We start from the raw sequence: 24,743 nt of genomic DNA, 5'->3' as shown, positions 1-24,743 counted from the left end.
AGTCAGGGTTTGGGTGGCAGGGGGTAGATTGAAAGGGAGCCCCTTGTTGAGGTGGCAGGCCTCTGCCCATCAAAGAAACTCTTGTCTTTATACAAGGAATGATAGGAATCATTGATTCCAGGTCCTGAGAATGTTGACACCATAAGCTTTTTAGATACCATTGTAGTTTCCTCATATGCAGTCTTGCATATGGAATTAGTAGAATGCAAGAGGCCATGAACCCCAGGGCTTGCAGGAATTTCCTTGCAGATAGCTGGGTCTTTGTGGCCAGTAGTTTGAAGTAGGCTGTCAAATAAACTTGGTCCTCTGGCGTGAGGTAAGCCATCTGGGAAGTTGTGTTCAAGCTTGCTCCCAGGAATACAATTTGTTGGCAGGGTACTAGATGAGATTTATTTTCGTTTATGGTGTCCCCCAGCAAGGTTAGAAGTTTCTTTACAAATGCCAGATATTTTAATAACATGTCCTGGCTTTCTGCCTGAATCAGACAATCGTCCAGGTATGGGTATATTTGAATGTTTCTCTGCCTGCAAAATGGAATGGCTGGAGCTAGACACTTTGTGAATACCCTGGGCGCAGTAGATAAACCAAAAGAGAAGTGCAGAGAACTGACAGTGCATGGAGCCTGCTCTGAAGCATAAGTATTTCCTGCAAGATTCCCTTATTGGAATGTGCAGGTAAGCTTCTTTAAATTTAAGGCTGTCAACCAGGCATCTTTATCTAGCATAGGAAGCAGCTGTTGAAGTATTAGCATTTTGAATTTTGGGATTACCAAAAAGGTGTTTAGAATAGAGGTGTCCAGGATAGGACGCCAGGAGCTGTCTTTTCTGGGTACCAGGAAAAGTCTTGAGTAAAAACCTTGTCCTCTTTCTTCTGCTGGGACAGGCTGAATAGCCCTGATACTTAGGAGAAAGAGAACCTGCTGTTGAACCTCTGCCCACTGATATGGGGTTAGGTCTGGCCAACCGTTTGGGGTTGGTAAGGTGTGGAAGTAGAATTTTATCCTTGGAAAACTATATTTAAAACCCATTTGTCCTGGGTAATGAGTTCCCAGTTTTTTGCATGCAGGGCGATCTTTCCCCCTAAGGGAGCAGGCAGTTGAGCAGGACTTGGAAGGGTTAAGGTTAAGTCATTGTGACATTTTTCCATGGGGGGGGGTCTTACTACTTACAGCTTTGGAAGTGGGAGCCCCCCCACTGCTTAGGCCTGTGTACACCTTGAGACTGTAGCTTAGGTGGTCTGCTGTTCCTGGGTTTGGACTAAGAAGGCCTGGAAGAGACCGGAAAGAACCAATTCTTAAAAGGCCAATGCCTACTAAATCTGGGAGGCTGTACTTGCAGGAAATCTTTAACAGTTTGCATAGATTTAGATTTTTCCTCCATCTTTTTAAGGACTACTTTTGCTTTGCTGTCAAACAGGCAGTCTTGGTTTAAGGGAGCATCCAGTAATTTAGCTTTAACATGATCTGGCAAGTTTTGCTCCTTAAGCCAAGCATGCCTTCTAAGTACAAACCCAGTGATAGCAGCCCTGCAATATGCTTCTAAAGAGTCAAAACCACATTGCAAAGTATGTTTACCAACTTGTTCATCAGAATGCATTAAATCTCGTCAGGAATCAACATAATTTTCTGTTTAAATAGTCCCATAATATACTGTTGATACTACATATGAAACTGGCAGTTTAAGGCCCTAATGGCCAATGTAGCAGAAGTGTATACCTTCTTACCCCATCTGTCCAAGGCCCTCTATCAGAGGGGGTAGGGGTTTTGGTAGTAGTAGCCTTAATGTGTTTTGGTCCTTGGGAAATGGTCTCTGGATCCGCAGTAGGATTTTTGAAGAGGAACTTGTGAGAGTCAGGTACTCTAATACCAGTCAGGTTTTCTGGGAGCTGGAGGTAAAGTGTCTGGGACCAGTCTAGATTACAAGAAGGCATCATCTACAACAGGAGTGTCCAACCCGCGGCCCGCATGCCCCTCAGGTGAGCTCTTCCAGCGCCACCCCCTTATATTGAAATTTCACTTATTTTCCGTGTGTTTGTTTTCATCGGCCACACTCTTAAGCTGTTCCCATGCGATGCGCCACCAGCCTGCGCTCAAGAGCTGCAAAATGCGCCGTTTTTTCGCTCGGCTCATTTGGCTGGTTTAAAGTTTCAGCTGAAGGCTGAAGGAAGGAGAGAGATCGCTAAAGAGAAGACTCAGAGAGAGTGTGAAGATTTATTTATTTTTTACCCACGGACTACATCTCCACCAGTAAAAGGTAAAGCTAAACTATATCATTCTTTGGCTCTGCTCACACTTCAACGCCATGGCTCCTGCTCTCTAACAAATCTGGCTAACTCTTCCCTTCAATATACCTCACCCTACTGTACTACCTCTAATGGCAAAGATCTGTACCTTACATTTATTTTTTACTTTTGTCATACTTCCATTTATCCTCTTACACTATTTAATCTGTACCCTATATTTCCTTTTCTTTCCTTTATCACATTCAAACAACATTTACTATGTAATCTATACAAATACTAAATTATATCTGCTTGTAATGTACATCTTGCTTGTTCAAAGTATGTCATGTGTAATAAAGTAATTTTATATTAATATGTGGTGTAAATAGTATCTGACGGGTTCAAAAACTATGTTCATTTAACTATAGTAATTTTTAGACCTGGATCTGTGGGTTCTTAGATTTGGAGTTTTGAGATAATAATGATTTAGCTAACTAGGATAGTAGGAACTTGATTACTTGGAGTAGTAATCAATAATCATATTTTAGATTACTTTTTTTATCTGGAATTAGAATAGCTCTTTGCTGTCATCAATTGACTTCTGGCATGTTTATGAATTAGAGCTGTCCCAGTCTGGACAGTAATGTGATTGATAAGTCATCAATTGACAACAAGCATGTAGGTGAAGTTGAGTTGTCTCAGACATAGACAGTAATGTGATTGATAGTAAGTATGGGGAGCATATTGTGCCCCCAGTAAGTGCTCAAGTGAGATTTACCCAAGTCTGAGCTCAAAGTTGTAAGTATGGGAGAAGCATAAAGTAAGAGAGAGAGAGAGAAGGTGTGTTCTTAGTTTTAAGTTATTTCTGTCAGTTCTTTCTGTTTTCTACTTCGCAAAGTTTTGTGAGTTTTTTTTTTTGTAAAAGATGCATTGTCTACTATATGTTATTCAGGCACACATTGATATGGGATAAAAAAGGTACTTTAGTGGACTATACTATGTGTGCATTACTTGATGCAAAAGACACATTGATATTCATGTGTAAATATATGGATAAATATGTACTTCACTGTGCGTAACTATCATATCCTGGATAACTTCAACTGTATTGTATTATAAAGGTCATAGAAATATATATCTTTTCTAGAATTTTGAGGTAAGGAATTGTAGCTTGAGGTCTGTTGTAATAAGGTCATGGGAGGTGCAGTCTTTAATTTTGCTTTTAAGTTTTATGACATAGTCTTAGTATATTTGCTTTATAAAATTGACTTTTAAAAAGCAAGAGTTAATTTAAGTATTCACTTTTTTTTTTCTGATCTGCTATTTAGAGACAAGATATTTTTCAGATTTTTCCAGAGACTTTTTTTTTTTTCACATGTCATTTATTTGTTTGTTAGTAGAGGTTTTTAAGTTTCAGTTTATGTGAGATGTTGGCAAAGTCATTTATTTGTAAACAGAAACATTCTGGAGATGTTAAAAAAGTCTATATTCCCAATACATTCATGAAAAAAAAACATGTTTGGAACTGGAGAGAAAGCATTGTAATTCATTTAATAAATGAAACATGTTTTAGCTGACAAATGACAGCGTGTAATTATTCAAAAAGCTGATGTGTTTTTAGCTTTCACCAGAGAACAGTTCCTGCTAGCTAAGATTGCTACTGTGCCTTCATGTACAAATCAATAAAATTTGGCAGATTCCGTAGGCCTATCTTGCTCCCCCTTAATGCTTCAGGAGGTGTAGTGAGATCATATGTTGCTTTGTAGGATCAGCAGAGGTCACTGGATATCTACAATGTCGGTTTTGGATTCATTATGTACTTTCTTACTTGTTTTTGGATTCATTGAGTACTTTTAGTCATCCTGTTAGCTGACTTATTAGCTGACTTTTCACTTTCAGATATTGGCCGCTGCTTTGCATTAATACATGTGCTGTTTTTCCAACTTTTCTTTAATTAAATGTCCAACTTTTTCTCGCAGAGTAGAGCATTTAAATTAAGGGTCATTTTCCTAAAGTAGAGTCCTACCGTCCTGCCATCTTTCTTTGTTGTTTACCTTCTGTCCTCACAATATGATCCCCAGCTCTGGCAATTTCCTAGTACAATGACTTAAATAGTGCATTTCTAAATCACCTTACTTAGATGTCTGTAGCCTGCCTGCCAAAGGAGCTTTGTTGTGTTTCCTAAAAATACACGCTAATTTTGTTTTCCCAGTCATGTTTGACATTTTTACAACTAACAAGATTACATCTGAATTGTAGTAAAATTGATGCAGAAGTAAAATAGTTGTATATTGTTGTGTATTTGATGCAGAACCATCTGTTTAATGTTGAGGTTGTGCTTCAGCATTGTGTCAAGCTAGCATAATGTGTACATTTTGTTTTGCTGTTAAACTGGCGCGGCATTTTGTATAGCTTTAAAACTGCGGAGAAGGAAGGTGTGTGCCACAGGAGAGAGAGCTGAAGTGTGAGTGACAGTGAAATAGTGAGTAAAAGGAAGTAATATGTCATGGTACAGTAGGCTGCACAGAGAAGCAATATATAGCACACTGGTACAGTACTGGATAGTTAAGTGGTTAGGCGACCAGTGACTATGTGGCACTGAACAAGTTTTTAGGAGCATGCAAGAGACAAGTTTTTAAAAATAGATGCACGATACAGATGTTTGTGTGAAAATAATACACACTGTGGAGAATGTATGTCACACTGTGTGGAAGTTTACTCCAGTTAAAGAAGTGTTGAATGCTTAAATGATACCAATGCATCATGTGTGTATGGCATGCTATAATTATCGCGTACTATGCTATGAATATGATGTTGTAACAGAAATGTCCCTTAGTATGATGGCTGATGTCAAGCTGTGCACATGCTGTGTGCACATGTGCGGCTGTGGCATATAGACTGGTTGAAGGAATATGAAATGCTGAATGCTAAATTACGCAACACTTCTTGTAATGCCAGGGATACGCTTATGTGGGTGTTTTTATCCTTTTTTTACTGCTTTGGTCGCGACCATTTCTTTTGACTCACGCGCCTTTGCAAATTGATGCAACTGGACACCCCTGATCTACAATGTCCAGAACAGGATGGATTTCTAAAGGCCTGTCTTGAGGGAGGAGTAAGAATTCCCTAAGCCTCTTTTTGGAGTCACAGTAATCCTGGCTTTCCCAGTGGAAATGCTCCCTAAGAGAGTGCAAGGTTTCACCAAAAGAAAAATCTTCTGGAGGGGAAGCAGAGGGAAAGGAATCCTCTGCATCAAAATCCTCATAGGTAGATAAGGGTAAATCCTGGTAATCAGAAGAAACAGAAATTTCAGAATCCTGATCAGAAGAATCAGAAGGAAAATCAGTTCTAGGTCTCTTAGAGGGGGATGGCTGGCTTCCCCTAATTAAAGTAATAAGGTCTTCAGCCATTCATATCATTTGTTTTTTAGGCATATGGGCCTGACCATACAGTTTGGATGTCGGTTTTCTAGGTGTGGGTCGAGTTTTAGGCCTTGATGAAGAAGATGACATCGGTTTGAAATGCAAGTCTGTAGGCCTGAATACACCCTCAGAAGCTGGTGTGCCTGCACAGTGGCTCGGACCCATCCAAGGTAGAGACATCCGCAGGTTCCACAGTCGAAGAAGCATCTTGCGGCATACCAGATTCCGAATGGGTCTCAGCAGAGGCCTACGAATCTGAAGTAGCGGGTATCAGGGGCTGCGAAAGTGCCTCAATGATTACCAGAAACTGGCGACAAGCTTAACGGAAGCGTCGTCTGCAGTTTTGGACCTATGCAGTCTGTTTCTGTCTTTATGTTTTTTTGGAATATCGGTAGTTGGATGGCTTACTGAAGCCATTTCTGGATAGTTAAACAGAGTACCAAAATAATTTGCTGCAAAAATAGACCAACGACGAATAGTTCGGGGGTTGAATAAAGCACAAAACTGACAGCGAGGGACGTCGTGGTCTGGGCCTAAGCAAGGAATGCAGTACGAATGAAAATCTTTATGAGGTATTTGCTTTCCACAGGTAAGACAACTGTTAACTTTTACTGACATCGGTTTAAGAGTAAGAAAAAGGATCCCCAACGGGGTACTTAGCTTTTTTGAAGACTTCGGTACTGAAACTCGAAAATGTTCAGGAGTCTGCTGACCGGCACTTGCGAACTGCTTCTGCTTCGGGCACCGCGCGGCAAGAAAGACTGATGTAATGGCATCAGCTGCATGTCTTATACCCCTGACGTCATGGAAGAAGAGACCACATCCGAAGCAGGAATCGAAGACTCTGGTATTCAGGCCGACTGAGGGCTACCTGCAGGCAGATAACCCAAATGTAATGACTGCAACAGTGAAACACGAAGAACATCTGATAGCGCACAGAGCGTGCCCTGAAACGTAAATATTTCCTGCAAGATTCCCTTATGGGGATGTGCAGATAAGCTTCGTTTAGGTCTAGGGTGACTAGCCAGGAGTCCTTGGCTAGCATAGGAAACAGCTGTTGTAGTGTAAGCATTTTGAATTTTGGGACCACCAGGAAGGTGTTGAGAATGGACAAGTCCAGGATAGGGCGCCAAGAGCCCTCTTTTCTGGGCACCAGAAACAGTCTGGAGTAGAAACACTGTCCTCTCCGCTCTATTGGAACAGGTTTGAATAACCCTGATACTGAAGAGAAAGTACTTGCTTTTGAGCCTCTGCCCACTGGTTTGGAGGTCGTCTGGCAACCCGCTTGGGGTTGGCAGTGAGTGGAAGTAGAATCTGTATCCCTGGGATACAATGTTTAGGACCCATTGGTCCTGGGTAATGGACATCCAGTTTTTTGCATGCAGCGCGAGTTTTTCTCCTAGGGGTGCAAGTACTTGGGCATGGCTGGGAAGGATGACAGACAAGTCATTGTGATTTTTTTTCCATAACGGGGTGGCTTACCACTCCCTGTTTTTGACGGGGGAACACTCCATTGTTTAGATCTCTGCTTACCCTGAGACTGTAGCCTTGGTGGCCTTTTGCCCCTGGGTTTGGGCTGAGAAAACCTGGTAGGGACTGGAAAGGACCAGTTTTTTGAAGGCCAATGCCTACAGAATCTAGGTGGCTGTACTTGTAAGAAATCTTTAACAGTTTGCATAGATTTAGCTTTTTCCTCCATCTTTTTAAGAACCTCTTCTGCTTTTGTGCCAAACATTCCTGGTTTAATGGAGCATCTAGTAATTTTGCTTTGACATGGTCTGGCAAGATTTGTTCCTTCAGCTAGGCATGCCTTCTCAGTACAGACCCAGTGACAGCAGCCCTGCAACATGCTTCTTAAGGCATCAAAATCACACTGCAAAGTATGTTTACTGACTTGGTTTGCAGAATGCATTAACTCTTGTAAATCTTTATTTTCTGCAAAATCTGGAAGCAACAACATTTTTTCTTTAATTAGTTCCATAATATGCTGCTGGTACTTCAACATGTGAAACTGGCAATTTAAAGCCCTGATGGCAAGAGTTGCAGAGGTATATACCTTTTTGCCCCATCTGTCCAAAACCCTCTAATCCCTGTCCAAAGGGGTTGGATTTTTGACTGTAGTAGCCTTAATACCTTTAGGTCCTGGGAAATGGTCTCTGGATCCACAGTGGGATTCTTAAAGAGAAATTTGTGAGAGTCAAGTACCTGTAGTACCTGTCAGGCTTTCTAGGAGCTGGTGGTAAAGTATCAGGAGTAAGACTAGATATCATATGCAATATCCAGGACAGGGGGTATAGCTAGAGACCTGTGCTGAGGCAAGTCTAAATTCTCTGAGTCTCTTTTTGAACTGTGGGTAGTCCTGGCACTGCCAGCAGAAATGCTCTCTTAAGGTATGCAAGCTTTCACCAAAAGAAGTCCTCTGGAGGGGAGGCAGAGGGAATGGAATCCTCTGCATGTGAATCCTCATAAGAAGATAAGGGCATGTCCTGGTAATTAGAGGGATCAGAGACATCAGACTCGTAGTCTGTTGAATCAGAAGGGAAATCAATTCTTTGTCTTTTAGAGGGGGAAGGCTGGCTTCCCCTGATTAGAGTTATAAGGTCTTCAGCCATTCTAAGCATTTGTTTCTGTGGCATGGGGGCTTGAGCATGCTCTTTGGTCGTCGATTTTCTAGGCGTAGTGCAAACTCTGGGCCTGAGAAACTCTCTGACATTTTAGTGTGAAACAAAGTAGTCGGTTTAATACGAACATCGGAAGGTCTGAATACACCTTCAGAATCTGGTGCCTGCACAGCGGTTCCAGACCCATCCAAGGTAGAGACATCCGCATATTCCATAATCGAAGAAGCATCTCGAGGCATACTGGACTCCGAATGGGTCTCAGCAGAGGCCTGCGAATCTGTAGAAGCAGTATCAGGGGCTGTGAAAGCGCCTCACCGAGCACTGGCAGACTGGTGACTAGCTTAATGGAAGTGTCGGCAGTTTTGGACCTGTGAGATCTGTCTCTGTCCTTATCCTTACATTATTTTGAAAGATCGGTAGTCGGATGGCATACCAAAGCCATTTTGGAATACGGAGAACAAGAGCGAAAGAATTTAGCAACAAAGATAGCCCAACGACGAATAGTTCAGGCGTTAAACAAGGGACAAAACCGACAGCAAGGGACGTTGTGGTCTGGGCCTAAACAGGTGATGCAGTAAGAATGAAAATCTCTGTGAGGTATTTGCTTTCCACAGACAATTGTTAACTTTTTCTGACATCTGTTAGAGCAAGAAAAAAGAATCCCCAATGGGGTACTTCGCTTTAGAAGACTTCAGGCTTGAAACTCGAAAAATGAAAATTTTAGGTAGTGGCTGACCAGCACTTGAGAACTGTCTCTGCTTTGGGCTCCCGTGCGGCAAGAAAAGCTGATGTAATGGCGTCGGCTGCATGTTTTATACCCCTGCCGACCTGACGTCATGGAAGAGGCAACAGCACTGCGTCTTTCGGCTTTTCCCGGTTAGGGGTTGCCACAGCGGAACTCCGGTCCGCTAATGATTGGTAGTTGATTTTTACATGCCGAGTTACCAGCCCTGACGCACAACCTTCAACAAAGGTACGCCCATTCACGCATGTCTGAAGAGGCAACAGCATACGATACAAAAATCCAAGACTCTGGTATTCGGGCCGACTGAGGGCTACCTGCAGGCAGATAACCCAAGTGTAATGACTGCAACAGTGAAACACAAAGAACATGCACAGTGATAACGGCCTTTACACTTAGATGTACGATGGTATGCTTTACTAACTTTGATCAAAATCAAACCAAACACTGGCCAAAGTTTTAACTATCATTATCCTTAAAACCATTAATGATGGTACCATAATTTATGATTTGACAATTTACTCTGTAATCATAACTTGGGTCCATTTTTCTTAGCCTCATAATGTAATGGTTATTAACTTAAGTTAATACTACTACGCAAGGTATGTATTTTTATATACTACCTTGGGGAACTTCAGCATCAAGTAATTATGTTACTCAGCTTACAATCATCAGCATATGTAGTTATCCAGAGCCCACTTCCCACAGGAGTGGAAGGTTAGAGGAGTGAGGCTAAATTCTGCTAGAGATTTGTTCCCTAATGCTGGAATTAAGTTCTTGTCCATAAAACTGTGAGTTCAAGGTGTTCCACTATTTTCTTTCCTGAACAGAAATATTATGGCTCTGAAGCCCAGAATGGCAGCTATGTACATTTCCCCCGAGAGTGGTCAAGCACTCTGCTTTCCCAGTCACTGGGAAGACTAGTGGCAGCATAAATCAATTTAAACTCCTTTTCTGGATCCATGGACACTACCGCTTGATCATTTACATGAGTTATGTACAGGAATTTGTGGGATTATTGGACCCTATAAAATTTATAAGACTTTTTCATGGCAGGGGTCTGGGTGCTATGTTGCAACATAGGAATAGAAGGACATGCTATACTCTAAAATCTCAAGAAAAGCAAGAAATATTAGTGGTTTAGAGGCATTCAGAGTCATAAAAATAAAGTACAGTTTGTGGGAGATGAACAAATTTGAAGAGGTCCTTCATTCTACAAATAGTATTCTTAAACGGATTTTCTTCTGTAAGAGGAGGAAGGGATACTGAGTCATCAGTGTTAGTATCACAACCTATGGCAGAAAGCATCTGGGTGACATGGTCTCATTCTTTCTCCTCAATGACAGAGGAGAGTTCCCTATTTTTTCTTAAAAGAGCAGACCCCAGACACTTGAGTGCTGATATGAAGCTAGCTGCAAGTTCTACAAAACCTTTATGAACGCCTGAGTCAGGGAGTTCCAATTTTGACAGAAGGGCACACAAATTACCTGAAACCCAGGAATCTGCAGGGAGTTTGGTTGACAGGGCATCCTGAGTACAGAAGTTTGGGCCCACTTGCCATGAGCAGCAGCCCTGTGGCTCTAAGCCTGCAAAAGGGGATCCAAGGTGTCTACCCTCACAAGTCGGGCATTCTACTTATGAAACATCTTGTTGCAATTGTGTGTACAAGCGCGCACAGACACACAGGCTATGAATCTTTATGAAGAAATTTGCTTTTCACATGTGCATTTTCTTACTCTTTATTGGCTAAAATAGCTCATCCCTTGTAACTGGCTGTCCAACCCCGCCACCCCATTAAGAAATAGTGCACAACTGTCTACATGAAAAAAAAAAAAAAGGTACACTGGGTTTTCTCCATAAGGATCCTTATCTGCATTCACCTCTAGAGTATGCTGACAATAGCAGACTGCAGATGCTAGCAAGCAGTTGAAGCAATAAGAATTGCAGGAAAGCAGCAACAACAAACTAAAGATGGCATGGGCTGACATCAAACCTTCTGCACCAGAAGTTTCAGTAGTCAGCAATACTGCAACAGTAATTTGTCTGAAGAACACTTAAGAAATACTGCTTAAATAGCTTGGTCACCCCCAGAATATTTAAACTGCAGAAGATGAAATACCATATTATTGGAAAAACATCCAATATATCAGACAAGAGGTTATCAAGCTGCATGCAGTAATTTATGTGCAACAGTATATACACATTTTTTTACCTGAGTATCTTCTGTCGGCTGTGCCTACTTCGTTCTCTTTGACAGCAGTCCAAATAGCTAATGCAGATTTCCTACATGAGAAAGGAAATTATTACAAACTACACCATATTTACTGGACAGTGGATGCTGCCTGAAGAGGGTGACTTGAGTGGCTGACTGCTGCATTTGGTGTTTTTTTTTTGTGTCAAAATATGCTATACACTGCAGAGCAAATACATACTCACTACAAACGGTTTTTCCTACAAATGAATTATCAAAAGGCGGAGCCCAACATATGTAATCAGGTAATAAGTGGGCATCTGCTCAGCATACAGCTGCTCAGCATACAGTAAATAGAAGTACACATTTATTAAACAATTAAAGTAGTTTCACCAACATAGCAAAAAAATAGATCAAACAATAAAAAAGCATGTTTACACAAAAAACACAATTACAGCAAAAGGAAATGTTAAACATTGCACATAGCAAAACAGACAAACCTGAAATACATAGGTCATATTATAACAAAGGGACTAAATCCAGACAAAAGTGAAAAAATAAAACAAAGTATATAATGCAAGCACTAGTAGAGAAGCAGGCAATAATGCGGTTTCTACGAATCGTATAGTATTTTGCAGTTTGTAGACATGTCTGACATGACCATGCCTCAAAAGACAAGTGTTACAGCAAATTTTATCCTAGCAATGGACCTAATAAGAAAAGAGTTTTGACCTCCCCAGCAAACTATTTACAGCTACACTACCGCTATATGATGTGAAACGAAATGAGAGTTATAAAAAAAAATTCCTTTTGAATAAAGGGATTTTTTGTGACATGCCAGACCGGGCAGTGTTTGGCCATTTTTTTGAAACCTTTTAAATTGCAGGGCAGGGAACACCAAATAAAGATGCCATGCCCTAACTTAAACTTCCCTTGCACAGTACGTAGTTTAGGAAAAAAGGGAAAGTTTTTTTTTTGGGGGAAAACCTTGGGATCTGTATTAGCTTCACCCAGAAAAATTCCTGGGGGGGGTAAATACTTTTTTTGGAAAACATCCAATAATTTTAAAAGAAAAAAGGTTTTTCCCTTTGACCCAGAATAGGCAACGTAAAAAAATAACATTTTTTACCTAAAAAAAACTTCCTGGGCCAAATTTTGTCTTGCAGAGTCCAAAGGGCAATGCAAAAACTTAATGAGAAAGAAAACAAATTTCCCAATTACTGGGAACAGGGAACCCTCCTTTGAAAAATTTCCCTAGTGCTTTCCCCGAAAGGGTGTTTGTGTAAAATTTTTGCTTAATGCCAGAAAAATAAAAAATCCAAAAGGTTTTTCCCCTTCTTTGGTACAGGAACAAGAATAAAATTGGCCCCATTTCTGGCATAGGCCGCTGTATGGCCCCATTTATAACAAAATTTTTGTTTACCCTTTTTTTTTTGGAAAATTTGGATCCTTTAAAGGGGGAAAAGGTTAAAAAAACCTTAACCGGGATGTTAAACCCCTTTGCCGGGGGAAAAACCCAATTTTTTTGAAAATGCCAATTTAAAAGGGGCTCCAGCAAAAGGGTTGGATAAAAGTTATTGGGTCTTTTTAGAAAGGATATCCCCTCAAAGATGGGGGTAATTTTCGGGAAAAAGCCCCGGGTCTCCCCTACCAGCCTAAAAGACGGGTTAAGAAATTTTCCCCCCCTTGAGGCCAATTTTTAAAATTTGGGACTCCGAAAAAATTTTAAACAGCTAAAATTTTACCGTTTTATTTTTTAAACCCCCAAAGGGAAACCAAACAAACTCAATTTAAAGGAGATTCCTTAACCAAAAATTTTTAAGGGCTCCCTAAAATGGGGGCCCCCCTCGGGGCCGAAATAAACCCCTTGCAAAGTGTTAATTTAAAACTACAAATCTTTAATTTTACAAATACCTTAGAACCCCTTTTAAACTTAATTGAAAGGGGTTTTTTTAACAAAGGAAAAATTTAAAGTAAAGCGGGGAAAGAATAAAAAATTTTTTCCCCTTTACCCCCCTCCCTTTTTATTGGGAACCTTTTTTCCAAACCTTAAACCCCTGGCCCCTGCAACTTTTGGGGCCCCCGGGGTTTAAAAGTATTTATGGTTTCACACCCGTTCCCACTTTTAAAGGGGCAAAAAGAACTTGAAACCTTGAAACAATTTAAACATCCGAAAGGGGATCCCAAAAACCCTATGCTGGGGTAAAAAAAAACCCTAAGCCCCGGAATGGGCCCTAATTAAAAATTTCCCCCCTCATGGAATAAAGTTTGAAAAAAAAATTGGGAAAAAAAATTACCCCTGAAAACCCTTAATTTCAAAGCCAAACTCAACCCTCCAAAACCCCCCAAAGGTTCCCCCCTATTTTTGGGGGGCAAAATCTAATAAATAACAAATTTTTTTTAAGAATTTTTTTGGGCACAGACCGAAAAACTGGGGCAAAAAAGAAAAAGGGCCCTGTTGGGGAGGCCCTTGGAAACAGAAAAAACCTCCATTGGAAGGGGGGGAGTCAGTAATAAACCCCCTTCCCCTCCCTGTTAAAGGGGACTTAAAAAATCTCCCTGGGACTGAAAAAACCTCCTGCCCCCGGCCCCACAACCTTAAAAACCGGCGTCCCCCCTCCTTAGTCTTTTCCCGGTTTTTAAGGGGCCCACATGCCATAAAAGTTTGACAAGGGAATTTTCCCCTTAAATGCATTTTACAAAGAAAAAAACGCCAGGAAAAACAAAATAAAAAAATTGAAAATCCTCACTTTTCCCACAAAAAAAGTTACATTTTTCTAATGTAAAATGGGCAAAAAAAAAAATTTTTAAACCTTAAATTTACCCAAATCAAAATTTAAACCCAAAGTTTGTTCTGCATCACCAGCAAAAAGCTGAAATTGCCTCATGATTTGTACCCGGGCTGATTATCCCCCCAAAACTTTAAATTTTGGGCCAAAATAAATGAAAGGCGCCTTAAGAAAACCAAAAAAACTTTTAAAAGTGGGCTTAATGCTAAAACAATTATATGAAAAATGAAAAATTTTAACATTTTTTGAAATGCCCAGAATTCAATTAAAACTCATTATTTTGATCTCAAACTTTCAAAATGACCTCTTCAGATCACCAAAACATAATCTATGAAACTGAATTTGTGCAACTTAGAAACATGACACTATTTGCAAAAACAACAAAAAGAAAACACAACCAATATCATACAGAAATTCCACACATTTATAAGCACACAATCTAAAACATAATTATGAAACAAAGCCTACTACATATGCAAAATTCAAACTGAAAATATAGATGCCCATTTTATAAGTGCAACAACTGGGGTATGCATGGTCAAACTACCTATGTCCAAAATGGGGAATTTCCCCACTAGAATAAAGCACACCCCTTTGCACCTACCTATAATCATTTGGCATTTATGCTTCTATGAATACTTACAGGAATACTTTCGATAAAATTAATAATTATATATAATATATATATATATATATATATATAATAAATATATATATATATATATAAAAAAAAAAACCCCACACAAAAAACCACACACACACAAAAATTATAAAAATATAAAATATATTTTATATATATATTTATAAATATATATATATATATATATATACACACACAAAAACACAAATTATATATATATATATATATATATATATATATATATCTCACACACACAAAAAAAGCCAACATCCCAGACAGGTTCAGTGCAAACTTCTTTAAAAAGAAATTCTTCCCAACAGGTGTACCCCCTGACATCACAGATGAAAGGTGAGGTTCTAAAGCAAAAACACAGCATAAATGGGAGAGGTGCCCCCTTTCAAAAGAAGAACTGAATAAAAAAGTCACTGTTCAATCTCACCCTTTACAAGGATATGTAAAGGAATGGACAGCAACAGTGGTCCCAACCCCAGGGGGACAACAGACCCGGTACCCTATAAGCCTCAGCCTGGTCTGCAAAGCTATGGAGCGTTCATCATGGAACTAAAAGACATTGGTAACCTCCAAACACGGGATCCTAAATTTTTTTTTCTTTCCTCTTAAACCCTTTCATTTTTTGAAACAGTCACCAAGGCCATAGATAAAGGGGAATAGACAGTCTACCGGGACCTGAAAAACCCTTTCAAAAAAATTGGGCATCATAAATAATCCCAGCTTAAATATCAACCCCTATGTCACAAAAGGGGCCAAACGGGAGGATAGAACCAACATGGTGAATTGCAGGTGCCTGTCAGACTCTAAACCATTTGGGGTTTAAAAGGGCTCAGTCCTCCCTTTTGTTGGATATTTCTAAACAAGTAACACAGGACTATTGCCCAAGTTCAATGACCAAACTGGGTGCCATAATACCCCCTTGCAAAGCACCCTAAAAGGGTCTCAGAGACATCTTTGAGCCATGGCGCTAACTCCCAAAAAGTGCATAGTCATCCCTTGGGGGAAAAAAATCCAAAATTCCCAATAGGTGGTAATCCATTAAAAAGAAATTTGGGGTTGGGGGAAAGTGAAAAAACTTTTGACAATCATGCCAAAGTGGTTAAAAAGACCTTCTATATCCCCACCTTATCAAAAGGATTCACATCTAGATGAGGGGCAGTCCCCCTTCATGACCCAAACTGAATACAATCCCCCATTTGGGATTTACCAGACACCTGCAACTGGAAAGCCCCCAAAAGTCCTCACCAAGAGGATAAAGGGACTAAAACAGATGCCCATGCAGTTAGGCTAAAGAAACCCAGCTCTTCAGTTCTTCCCCTTTCTAGAGGCAATCTGTACCTGAAAAAGCCATGTAAAACCAAAATTTAAATCCCCCAAGAAAAAAACCCTTAGATTCCCCCAAAGGGACTTAAACCTCAGCACAGAATAAATAGGACATGCTGGAGGGACAGATTCATATCCCAGACTCTCACTCTGGAACAAAATCCCAATCCATGTTAGGCGGGCCCCTCAATGATCTTCAAGAGAAATCTTGGGTGGATGGGAGATCGGGGTTTCCCCTGATCTCTGTGTCCCTACTAGACAGAGACACAGTAAACTAAAAAGGGCTATTTCTGTTTTTTAAAGGGGCACAGTCAACAAATCAAAGGGGGGGTTGGCTAAAAACCCGGGGCTCCCTATAAACCTAGAAACCATCAACTATATATACAACAAAAAAAAAAAAAACACACACACACACATAATAATTTATATTTTTTTCCCCACACACACACACACACACACACACACTTTATATATTTTAAAAAAATAAAACACACAAATATATATAATATATATATAAATATTCCACACAAAAATATATATATATATATTAATAAATTTTCCACACACACAAATTATATATATATATATTTATATAAATTAATATATATAAAAAAAAATATATATATATTTTTTAAAAAAAAAATATATATATATATATATATATATATATATATATATATATATATATAATATATATACAACATCCTGGCAATTTCAGTGCTAACTTTCCCCCTTTTAAAAGGGCCCATCTTTATACCGAAGAATGAAAAGTTTGATCACTGCACAGGAAAAAACTTCACTCCAAGCCAAGAACACAGCATCCATGGGACCTGACAACATGGCTCCCTCTGAACAACAGAATGAAGGCAATGTATGTTCAATCTCCCTAACCTCAAGCTTTGTGCCCAGAAGGGCCCAAAAAGTTATCACAGGGAAAAAAAGGGGAACTACCCCCAATTAGCCGGGGACCCTGTCAAGGCCAGGGAAAGATTCATGGAACTAAAGACTTTGGGAGATCCCCAAAACCCCGGGGACCATTTTTTTTAAAAGGAGATCTTTCTCCTAAACCTGATAGACTTCTTTGATAGTCCCCAAAAGAAATGGGGGTGGTGGTTCAAAAGCCTATCTAGATCTCAAAGGTTCACCATACTCGGGAAATTTAAAAAAACTCACTAAACTGGTATAAACCCCTATGTCACAAGAGGGGGCCAACTGGTTCTGAAAGAACCCACACTGTGAAAGTAGCAGACTCCAAATCAGACTTCGGGTGACAAGTGGAGCCACAGGTTCAGCCCTTTCTCTCCTGTTTGGTATCTACTTTTTGAAGTACAGGCTAAAACAGAAGGTCTTTTAACTAAATTAGATGACTGCAAACTAGGAGCCTTTGAAACTCCTGTGGCCCCTACAAAAGGCCTCACTGGACAGATGCCTGGTGCCAAAGACATGGTCTCAAGCTCAATGCCAAAAGTGTAGTCATCCCCTTTGGAAAAAATTTGCCCCATGAACTACACATAGGCGGAAATTTTAACAAAAATTAAAAAGAGACCTTGGGACAAAAGGGGACAGTAGTCTCCCTTTGATAATCACATCAAGTGGTCAGAAAATCCCCGGGACACCTCATCACAAAAGGTTTCTCATCCAAAAAAAAAGAGTTCATTGCCCCTCTACTCATCACTCATTAAAATTATAGAGTACCCCCCTTTTGGTATGTACCCACAAGACATCTACAACTGGAAAGGCTGCAAAAATACCTCACAAAGGGTTTTGGCCTCAAACAGATCCCTTTAGACCATCTCAAAAACTCCAGTTTTATTCCATATCCCAAAGGTATCTCTGCCTAACATACAAAGCTATGTCAAACCCAGAGCTGTTGGACATGCTCCACTTAAAGAAATCCCAACCCCTAGCTACATGCTCAGGGACCTAAATTGTCACCACAATAAAAAAAACATGCTGGAGGGAGTTCTGTCCCAAAACTTAACTCTGGAACAGACTAATCTATGTCAAACAGAGCTTAAAATTTAAAAAACTCTTGATGATTGGATGGGAAAAGGAAATTAAAGGGGATCACTTTGGTTCTGCTTGACAGGGCACAGGAAAAAATTTTTTTGAAAATTTTTTGGCTAGGTTTTTTAGGGCCAAAACCTAGTACCTATGAAAACCTATATATTATTTTTTAAAATATATATATATATATATATAATAATATTATATATATATATATAATTATATATATATATATATATATATATATATTATATATAATTTTAAAAAAATATACACACACACCAAAATTTAAAAAAAATATATATATAAAAAAATATATATTATAAAAAAAAATATATTTTTAAAAAACACACATATTATATATATATATAATATATATAAAAAAAAAATATATATATATATATATAAACATATATATATATAAACACAAATATATATATTTTAAAAAAAAATATATATATATATATTTTTTAAAAAATATATATAAAAATATATATTTATATCACACACAAATATATATATAAAAATATATATATATATTAAAAACACACACACACACACAAAAACATTATATATATATATATATATATAATAAAATAATATAATATATATATATATATATATATATATATATATATATATATATATATATATAATAATATAATATATAATATATATATATTATATATATATTTTTGGGTATTGATTAAATTTAAGTAAAGATTTATTAATAAAATTTTTAATTATAATAATTTTTTCTTTAAAACCCCCCTTGGGGGGAAACCCGATCTGTCCGGGCAAAACCTTTAAGTCCCCAAGGTTTGGGGGGCTTCAGCTTCCTACCAAAAACCCTTATGGGGGTACATAAACCTTTTTTAAAATTCCATTTTTGCCCTTACAACCCCCCTCCTAAAAACCCCCCATGGAAAGGGAACAACACCAGAAAAAAGGGGCCCACCCCAACCAATCCCTTTAAAAGAAATAAAGTTGGGAGGGGTCGGTTGCACCCAAATTAGACCAAACTCAGATGGAACCCCCTTTGGTGGAACAAACCTTTTCGAAAATAGTACTTCATTGCTCCTTTAACCTTTGGAAAGGTTCCCAGGGTATTTTGGAAAACCTGGTCCGAAAAAATCCAGCCGGGAGGAGAAAGGGCTTACTCCAATTTTTCAATTTTTTCCCTTTTTTTAAATTTGGGGGAAATAAATTATTTTTGAAGAAAAAACCAGGTAAAAACGTGGATTTGTCCAGGAACCTTACCAGAAAAATGAGAAAAGGTGCCAACTAAGGTTTAATTCTGAACCCTTTTTCTGAAATAAGGAAACCGGCTTTTTTAGGGCAAAATTTAATGGCCAAACCCTTTAAAGGGGGGCCCTTCAAGGCTTTTAAAACAAGGCCAAACCCCCTGGGGCACCAACTTTCCCGGAGGTTAAAAAAAAGCAAAAAAGGGGTTTACATAATTTTTAAAAACCCAAAAAAATTTTCCCTACTGGGAAATGGGAGAGGGAAATTTAATTTTAGGATTGTTTTTGAAATTTGAGACAGGGTTAGAAAGAGGAATAGGCTGAAAAGGGCCCCCTCTATCTTTGGAAAGAGAAGGTTCCCTTTTTTATAAACTTTAGTGTTTCCTTTGGGGAAGAATGGCAACAAAAGCCGGGTCCAGACAGGGGAAATAGAACCAAACCCGCTTGGGGTTTAAGGTTGGGTTTTTTCCCCCCGGTTGAAATAGGTCTGGAAGGGACCATTCCAGGCGGGGAAATGGCCGAGGGGAACCCAATTGGGAGGGCCAGAATGGGGGGAAGGAAACTCTGCTCCCCAACCGACGGGCTTTCTGTATGAACTTGGTTATGAGCGGGGAAAGGGGTGGATAGGCATACAAGTAGACCGGACCCCCAAGCATGGACTAGAGCGTCTCTGGGATTCTCCCCCGGGGGAAATATTTCAACCCCGCATTTTGTGTTTAAGGGAGAAGCAAAAGATCCGCAAGGCCCCCCCTTTGGGAAGATCTGCCCAAAATTGGGTTGAGAGACCACTTGGAGTGAGAATCACTCTGCTCAGTTTGTCCGCCAAAATGTTGGACCGACCCGAATTGGTTTCTACCAGAAAGCGGTTGGTGGATATCGCCCATTCCCCCACTCTCATAGCCTCCGGCAAAGTGGGTAGGACCCGGTTCCTCCCTTGTTTATGTAAAAACTGACATTTTTCTGTCTGGGTTGCAATAGTCCCCAGAGGTAGAAGGTTGTGGAGAGCTTGCAAGCTAGAAGCACCGCCCCCATCTCTAGGACATTGATATGCAAAGCGGTCTCCAGGGGAGTCCACGTGCCTTGGGGTTCTGCCCCAAAGCCCCCCACCCAGGCGAAGCGTCCGTGGTCAGCGGGGTTGGGGGGGGACAACAAAAAGGGCCCCCTTCCTTTGCCCGGGGGGGAGCCACCAAAAAGGGGGTGCCTGCCCCCTTAGGGGAATCGGAGTATTTAACGGATGGAGTACAGGGACCACTGAACTTGAAGGGTCCATGCAGAATCCTCATTGACGTGAAGGGGAGTGATCCGCTGCCATAGATCCTAGTGCCCTCAGAAATAATTCCCCGGGGCCCGGGGTTTGAAGAAGAATTAGCACCTGACACGACAAGCTGTTTATCCTGTCCCAGTTAGCATTGCCGGGAAAAGCGGGTATCTAACTTGGCCCCTATGAACTCAGGACCTCGGGGGAAAAAGAGGATTTCTGGAGGTTTAAGATGCCTAAGCTCTGGGCAAGGGTCAGAGCATAATTTTTCCAGGCAGAGCTGATGCCTGTTGGTGGGGGAGCCAGTGTCTAGGTATGGGAAGACCTGAATGCCCTGAAGTCTCAGGTGGGCTGCAACCACTGCCATGACCTTGGTGAACACCCTGGGGGCTGAGGTGAGGCCGAACGGAGAACCCTGAACTGGTAATGACTGGCTCCCAGCCGGGAAACGGAGAAACCTCCCGGATCGCTGTCCATCAAGATGTGGTAATCATCCTTGAGGTCTATAAAACCAGTCATTCTGCCACAGAAGGGGGGAATAGATTGGAGGGTGACCATCCGAACTTTTCTTTGGGAATGAACAGGTTCAAAGCGGAGGGTCTAGAATGGGTCTGAGGTCCCCGTCTTTTTGGCACTAAAAGAACCTGGAGTAATAACCCATCCGGACTGGTCTGGGGGGGGCTGGATGGTTTTTCTAGCAACTTGGATTTTCTGCTGCCTCCCTTCGATCGGGTGGAACATCGGGAGGTGTCTGGTGAGGAGGGGGGTTTTTGAAGGGATGGATAACCTCTGGATATGATGCGGAGCACCCATCGATCTGTCGTAATGGACTCCCAGTTTGACAGGTGCTCCCACAACCCCCCCACTGCCTCCAGAGAGGGACAGCCGGGTAAGCCCTCAGGGCTGCGCGGTCTATCCGGGAAAGGTTCCCCGGACCCGGGTTTCCGGGCCCCTCTGCCTCTGGGCGGCCCTCCTTGTCCTCCTCTGCCTCTAGAGGACAGGGGGCCGCCGGATGGGATTGCTGGGACTTACGGAACCACAGCTTCTTTTGTCCCCTGATTCCTAGAAAAGGATCGTTGGGGATTAAAAAGCGGACCCGATGGCAGACAGCCTTCCCCCCTTTTCCCTTTTGGGCCAGCTCGACGGTCTTGCCGAAGGAAGATCCGTCAAAGGTGCATTCCGGGGCCCTTTAAGGGATCCAAAACGCAAAGACAAACCAGGAGTGAGTCGCAAGATGACCCCGCTGGCCCGGGTCCCTCCGTGGCATGGGAGAGTAGCGCATGGACGTGTTAAAATGGATTTAGAGTGGCCATCGAAAAACTTTTTGTCCTCCCCACATGGACTCGGGGCTGCAGCGTATTCCTTAATTAAGTCTCGTTGGCCAAAAGTGCCATTGGGTTGCCCACAGAAAAAGGGCCTGAACTAAACATCCGCTTCCCAATGCGGTCCAGTGCCGAGATTCCTTATCTGGGGGTGAAGAGCTCTCCGGAGTTTCTCTTGGTAGGGCCCCCACATGGCATCCACTGGGTTCCCTTGGCCCAAATCTATCCACTGGGGGCTAAGGATCTTGTCGGGTCGCCGGGATAGGCTCCAGGTCGGGCTCCTTCCACGCCCTGGTAGTAATGAGGTCTACCAGGGGGCAGCCGGGGACACCCAGGAGGTAGAAGGGCCTGCCTCAAAGCATCCAGGAACAGGTTCATCTCGGAAGGTTTTGGGCAGACCACCCCTCTAATCAACATTTCCATGATGTCTCCGGGGGACATCCTCGGGGTGACCTTGGGGGAAACCCTTTCCCCTTTATCTAAATCTGTCGGTGTGGGGGCTCGGGGGGTCCAGGTGCCTCCTCTTGCACCGTTTTAGGACCTCCTCGGTGGGACTGTCCGAAGGGCTCGCAAGGGGCCTGTTCCTCTAAGGGAACCAACTGGAGGGTTGGGCAGGCTGTCCCGATGGTCGGATGATGGAGGATAGACCCACATGCAGCGGGGGGAGGATGGCCGGACCGGGACCTGGAGGTCCTCGACAGTACCCTCTCCACAACCTCAAAAGCAAGGAGAGCTACTCTCACCAGGCTCCGAGAGCTCTCCTCGGGAGGGATCGGGGGGGGAGCCGAGAGAGAGGGTGCTCCAACCCAACGGGCCAAAACACACCCGCTCCCCCGGGTCCGATGCTCAGCCCTCCCCGGGGGCTCGATCCGACAGACTGGGCCGCGGGGGGCCCGGAGCTATCGGCGCCGAATCCCGGTTCGAAAGGGCCCGGATCCGATAACTCGAGACCAAAAAAGGGCGGAGAAGGGGTTTGGGCAAATATTCCCCAGAGGGGAGGCAAGAGCACCCCCTCTGCATTTGGGGTGGGTCCTCATCCATCCATATCTGCTTCAGTGAGGCTTCTTGTTGATCTTGAAGAAGTCCCCCGGCGGGCCGGGAGGGGCGGGCCCCACCTCGAGACCGATCCTCCTCCTCCAGCTCCGGAGAAAAAAAGGTGAAGGGCCGGGGGGGAGGATCGTCCCCCGAGGGGGACTTAGTCAGCTTAGAGGCGGGCTGAGGGTTGAGTCTCAGCCCCCCTTTTGGGACTTATGTCCCTTGTCTTTATGCCTTTTTTTCCCCCGTAGTGGAGGCCTGAATCCCCCAACTCAAACCCAAAGAGGGAGGTTGAGTCCCAGGTTGAGTCGGGGCCCAGAAGGAGGGCTGTGGAGACAGCCTGTGCCTGAGAGGGAGGAAGAAGAAGCGATTCCTGAGGCAACAAGGGCCCGGATCAGCTTGTTCTTCCTGTCCCTAATATCGGGGGTTAAAGGCCAGATTTTGCAGGCCGATGACAAATGGGCCCCCCCAAACATAAAAGACTGAGTGTGGCCCAGGGGGCTTATGGCCACACTCAGTACATTTTGAGAACACCGCCTTAGGCCCTTCAGCCATAACACCACTCACACCAAAAAACACACACAATAAAACTAAACACTCACAGGTTGCAGAGCAAATGAAGTAACTACTTCAGATCTAAATTTAAAGCTAATCTGTGAAAAGGACACTGAACTTGATAGTGACCTTACTGATGTTAATCTAAACCTTCCATATAAAAAAAGTTTGTTTAACCCACCACTTAACAATACCCTGCAGATTTTTCTTAAACTTTGTGAAAAAAATGGTTTAATCTTTCCAAAGACCAAATTTCAGCTCTTAAACATTTGCAAAATGATAAAACATTAAGAATTATGACTGCAGATAAAGGTACGGGTATTGTTCTTATGGAAAAGGAACGTTATGTGCATACTCTTCAAGAAGACCTCAGTAACAATACTTATTACACACCAGTGCAATTGCCACTTGTAAATCGTGCTTTTAGAAAGATAGATAAGGCCCCCCGGCCTTTTAAAAAAACCCTTAAAAATTTTAAACCAAAAAAAGGGCCCCCCAAAATTTTTTCCAAAAAAAAGGGGGGAAGAAAAGGCCCAAAAAAAATTTTCCAAATTTGGGGCAAAAGTTTTAAATCCCCCTCAGTCCTGGGACCTCTCTGTTCTATATATTTTCTGAGGTACAAGTTAACACGGAGGACTATGGTGACCAAGTTCAGATGACTGCAAACTGGGTGCCATAATCACTCACCATTGACACAAGCATCCTCCAAAAGGGTCTCACAGAGACGGATAACTGTTGCAGAGCCATGGCCTAAAGCTAACTGCCAAAAGTGCATAGTCATCCCTTTGGGAAAACAGTGCCACAAATTACCACATAGGTGGTAATCCATTAAGAATGAAGAAGTAATTAGGGATTTGGGGACCCAAGTAGATAGCAATCTCTCCTTTGACAATCACGTTGCCAAAGTGGTTAGAAAGACCTTCTATATAGCCCACCTTATCACGAAAGGATTCACATCTAGATCAAGAGAGGTCATTGTGCCCCTCTACTCATCAGACCCATAACTGAATACAATGCCCCATTTGGGATGTACCTCACCAGACACCTGCAGCAACTGGAAAGACCCCAAAAGTACCTCACCAAGAGGATCAAGGGACTCAAACAGATGCCCAGTGCAGTTAGGCTAAAGAAACTCCAGCTCTACTCAGTTGCTTACCGCCTACTCAGAGGCATCTGTACCTGATATAAAGCCATGACCAAACCAGAATTAATGGACATGCTCCACCTCAGGAAATCCAAATCCCTTAGAGCTACACGCTCCAAAGACTTAAACCTCAGCACAGAAATAAATAGGACATGCTGGAGGGACAGATTCATATCCCAGAGGCTCTCACTCTGGAACAAAATCCCAATCCATGTTAG

At 41.8% G+C, this 24,743-nt stretch overlaps 1 protein-coding gene across 1 annotated transcript in view; it reads right to left on the bottom strand.

The window, feature by feature from the left end:
• The window catches only part of SMYD5 (SMYD family member 5), a 323,990-nt gene that overhangs the window by 86,033 nt on the left and 213,214 nt on the right, over positions 1-24,743 (bottom strand). The window contains exon 12 of the mRNA XM_044064454.1: positions 11,218-11,288. Within this exon, the coding sequence (XP_043920389.1) occupies positions 11,218-11,288 (71 nt within the window). The remainder of the gene's footprint in view (positions 1-11,217; positions 11,289-24,743) is intronic.

The sequence above is a fragment of the Protopterus annectens genome, chromosome 2.part2 (genome assembly GCF_019279795.1).
Source record: "Protopterus annectens isolate FY-2018-M chromosome 2.part2, PAN1.0, whole genome shotgun sequence".
Lineage (NCBI taxonomy): Eukaryota > Metazoa > Chordata > Ceratodontiformes > Protopteridae > Protopterus > Protopterus annectens.
Note: the sequence above shows the minus strand (reverse complement) of the source record. Positions and strands in the feature narration are given on the sequence as shown.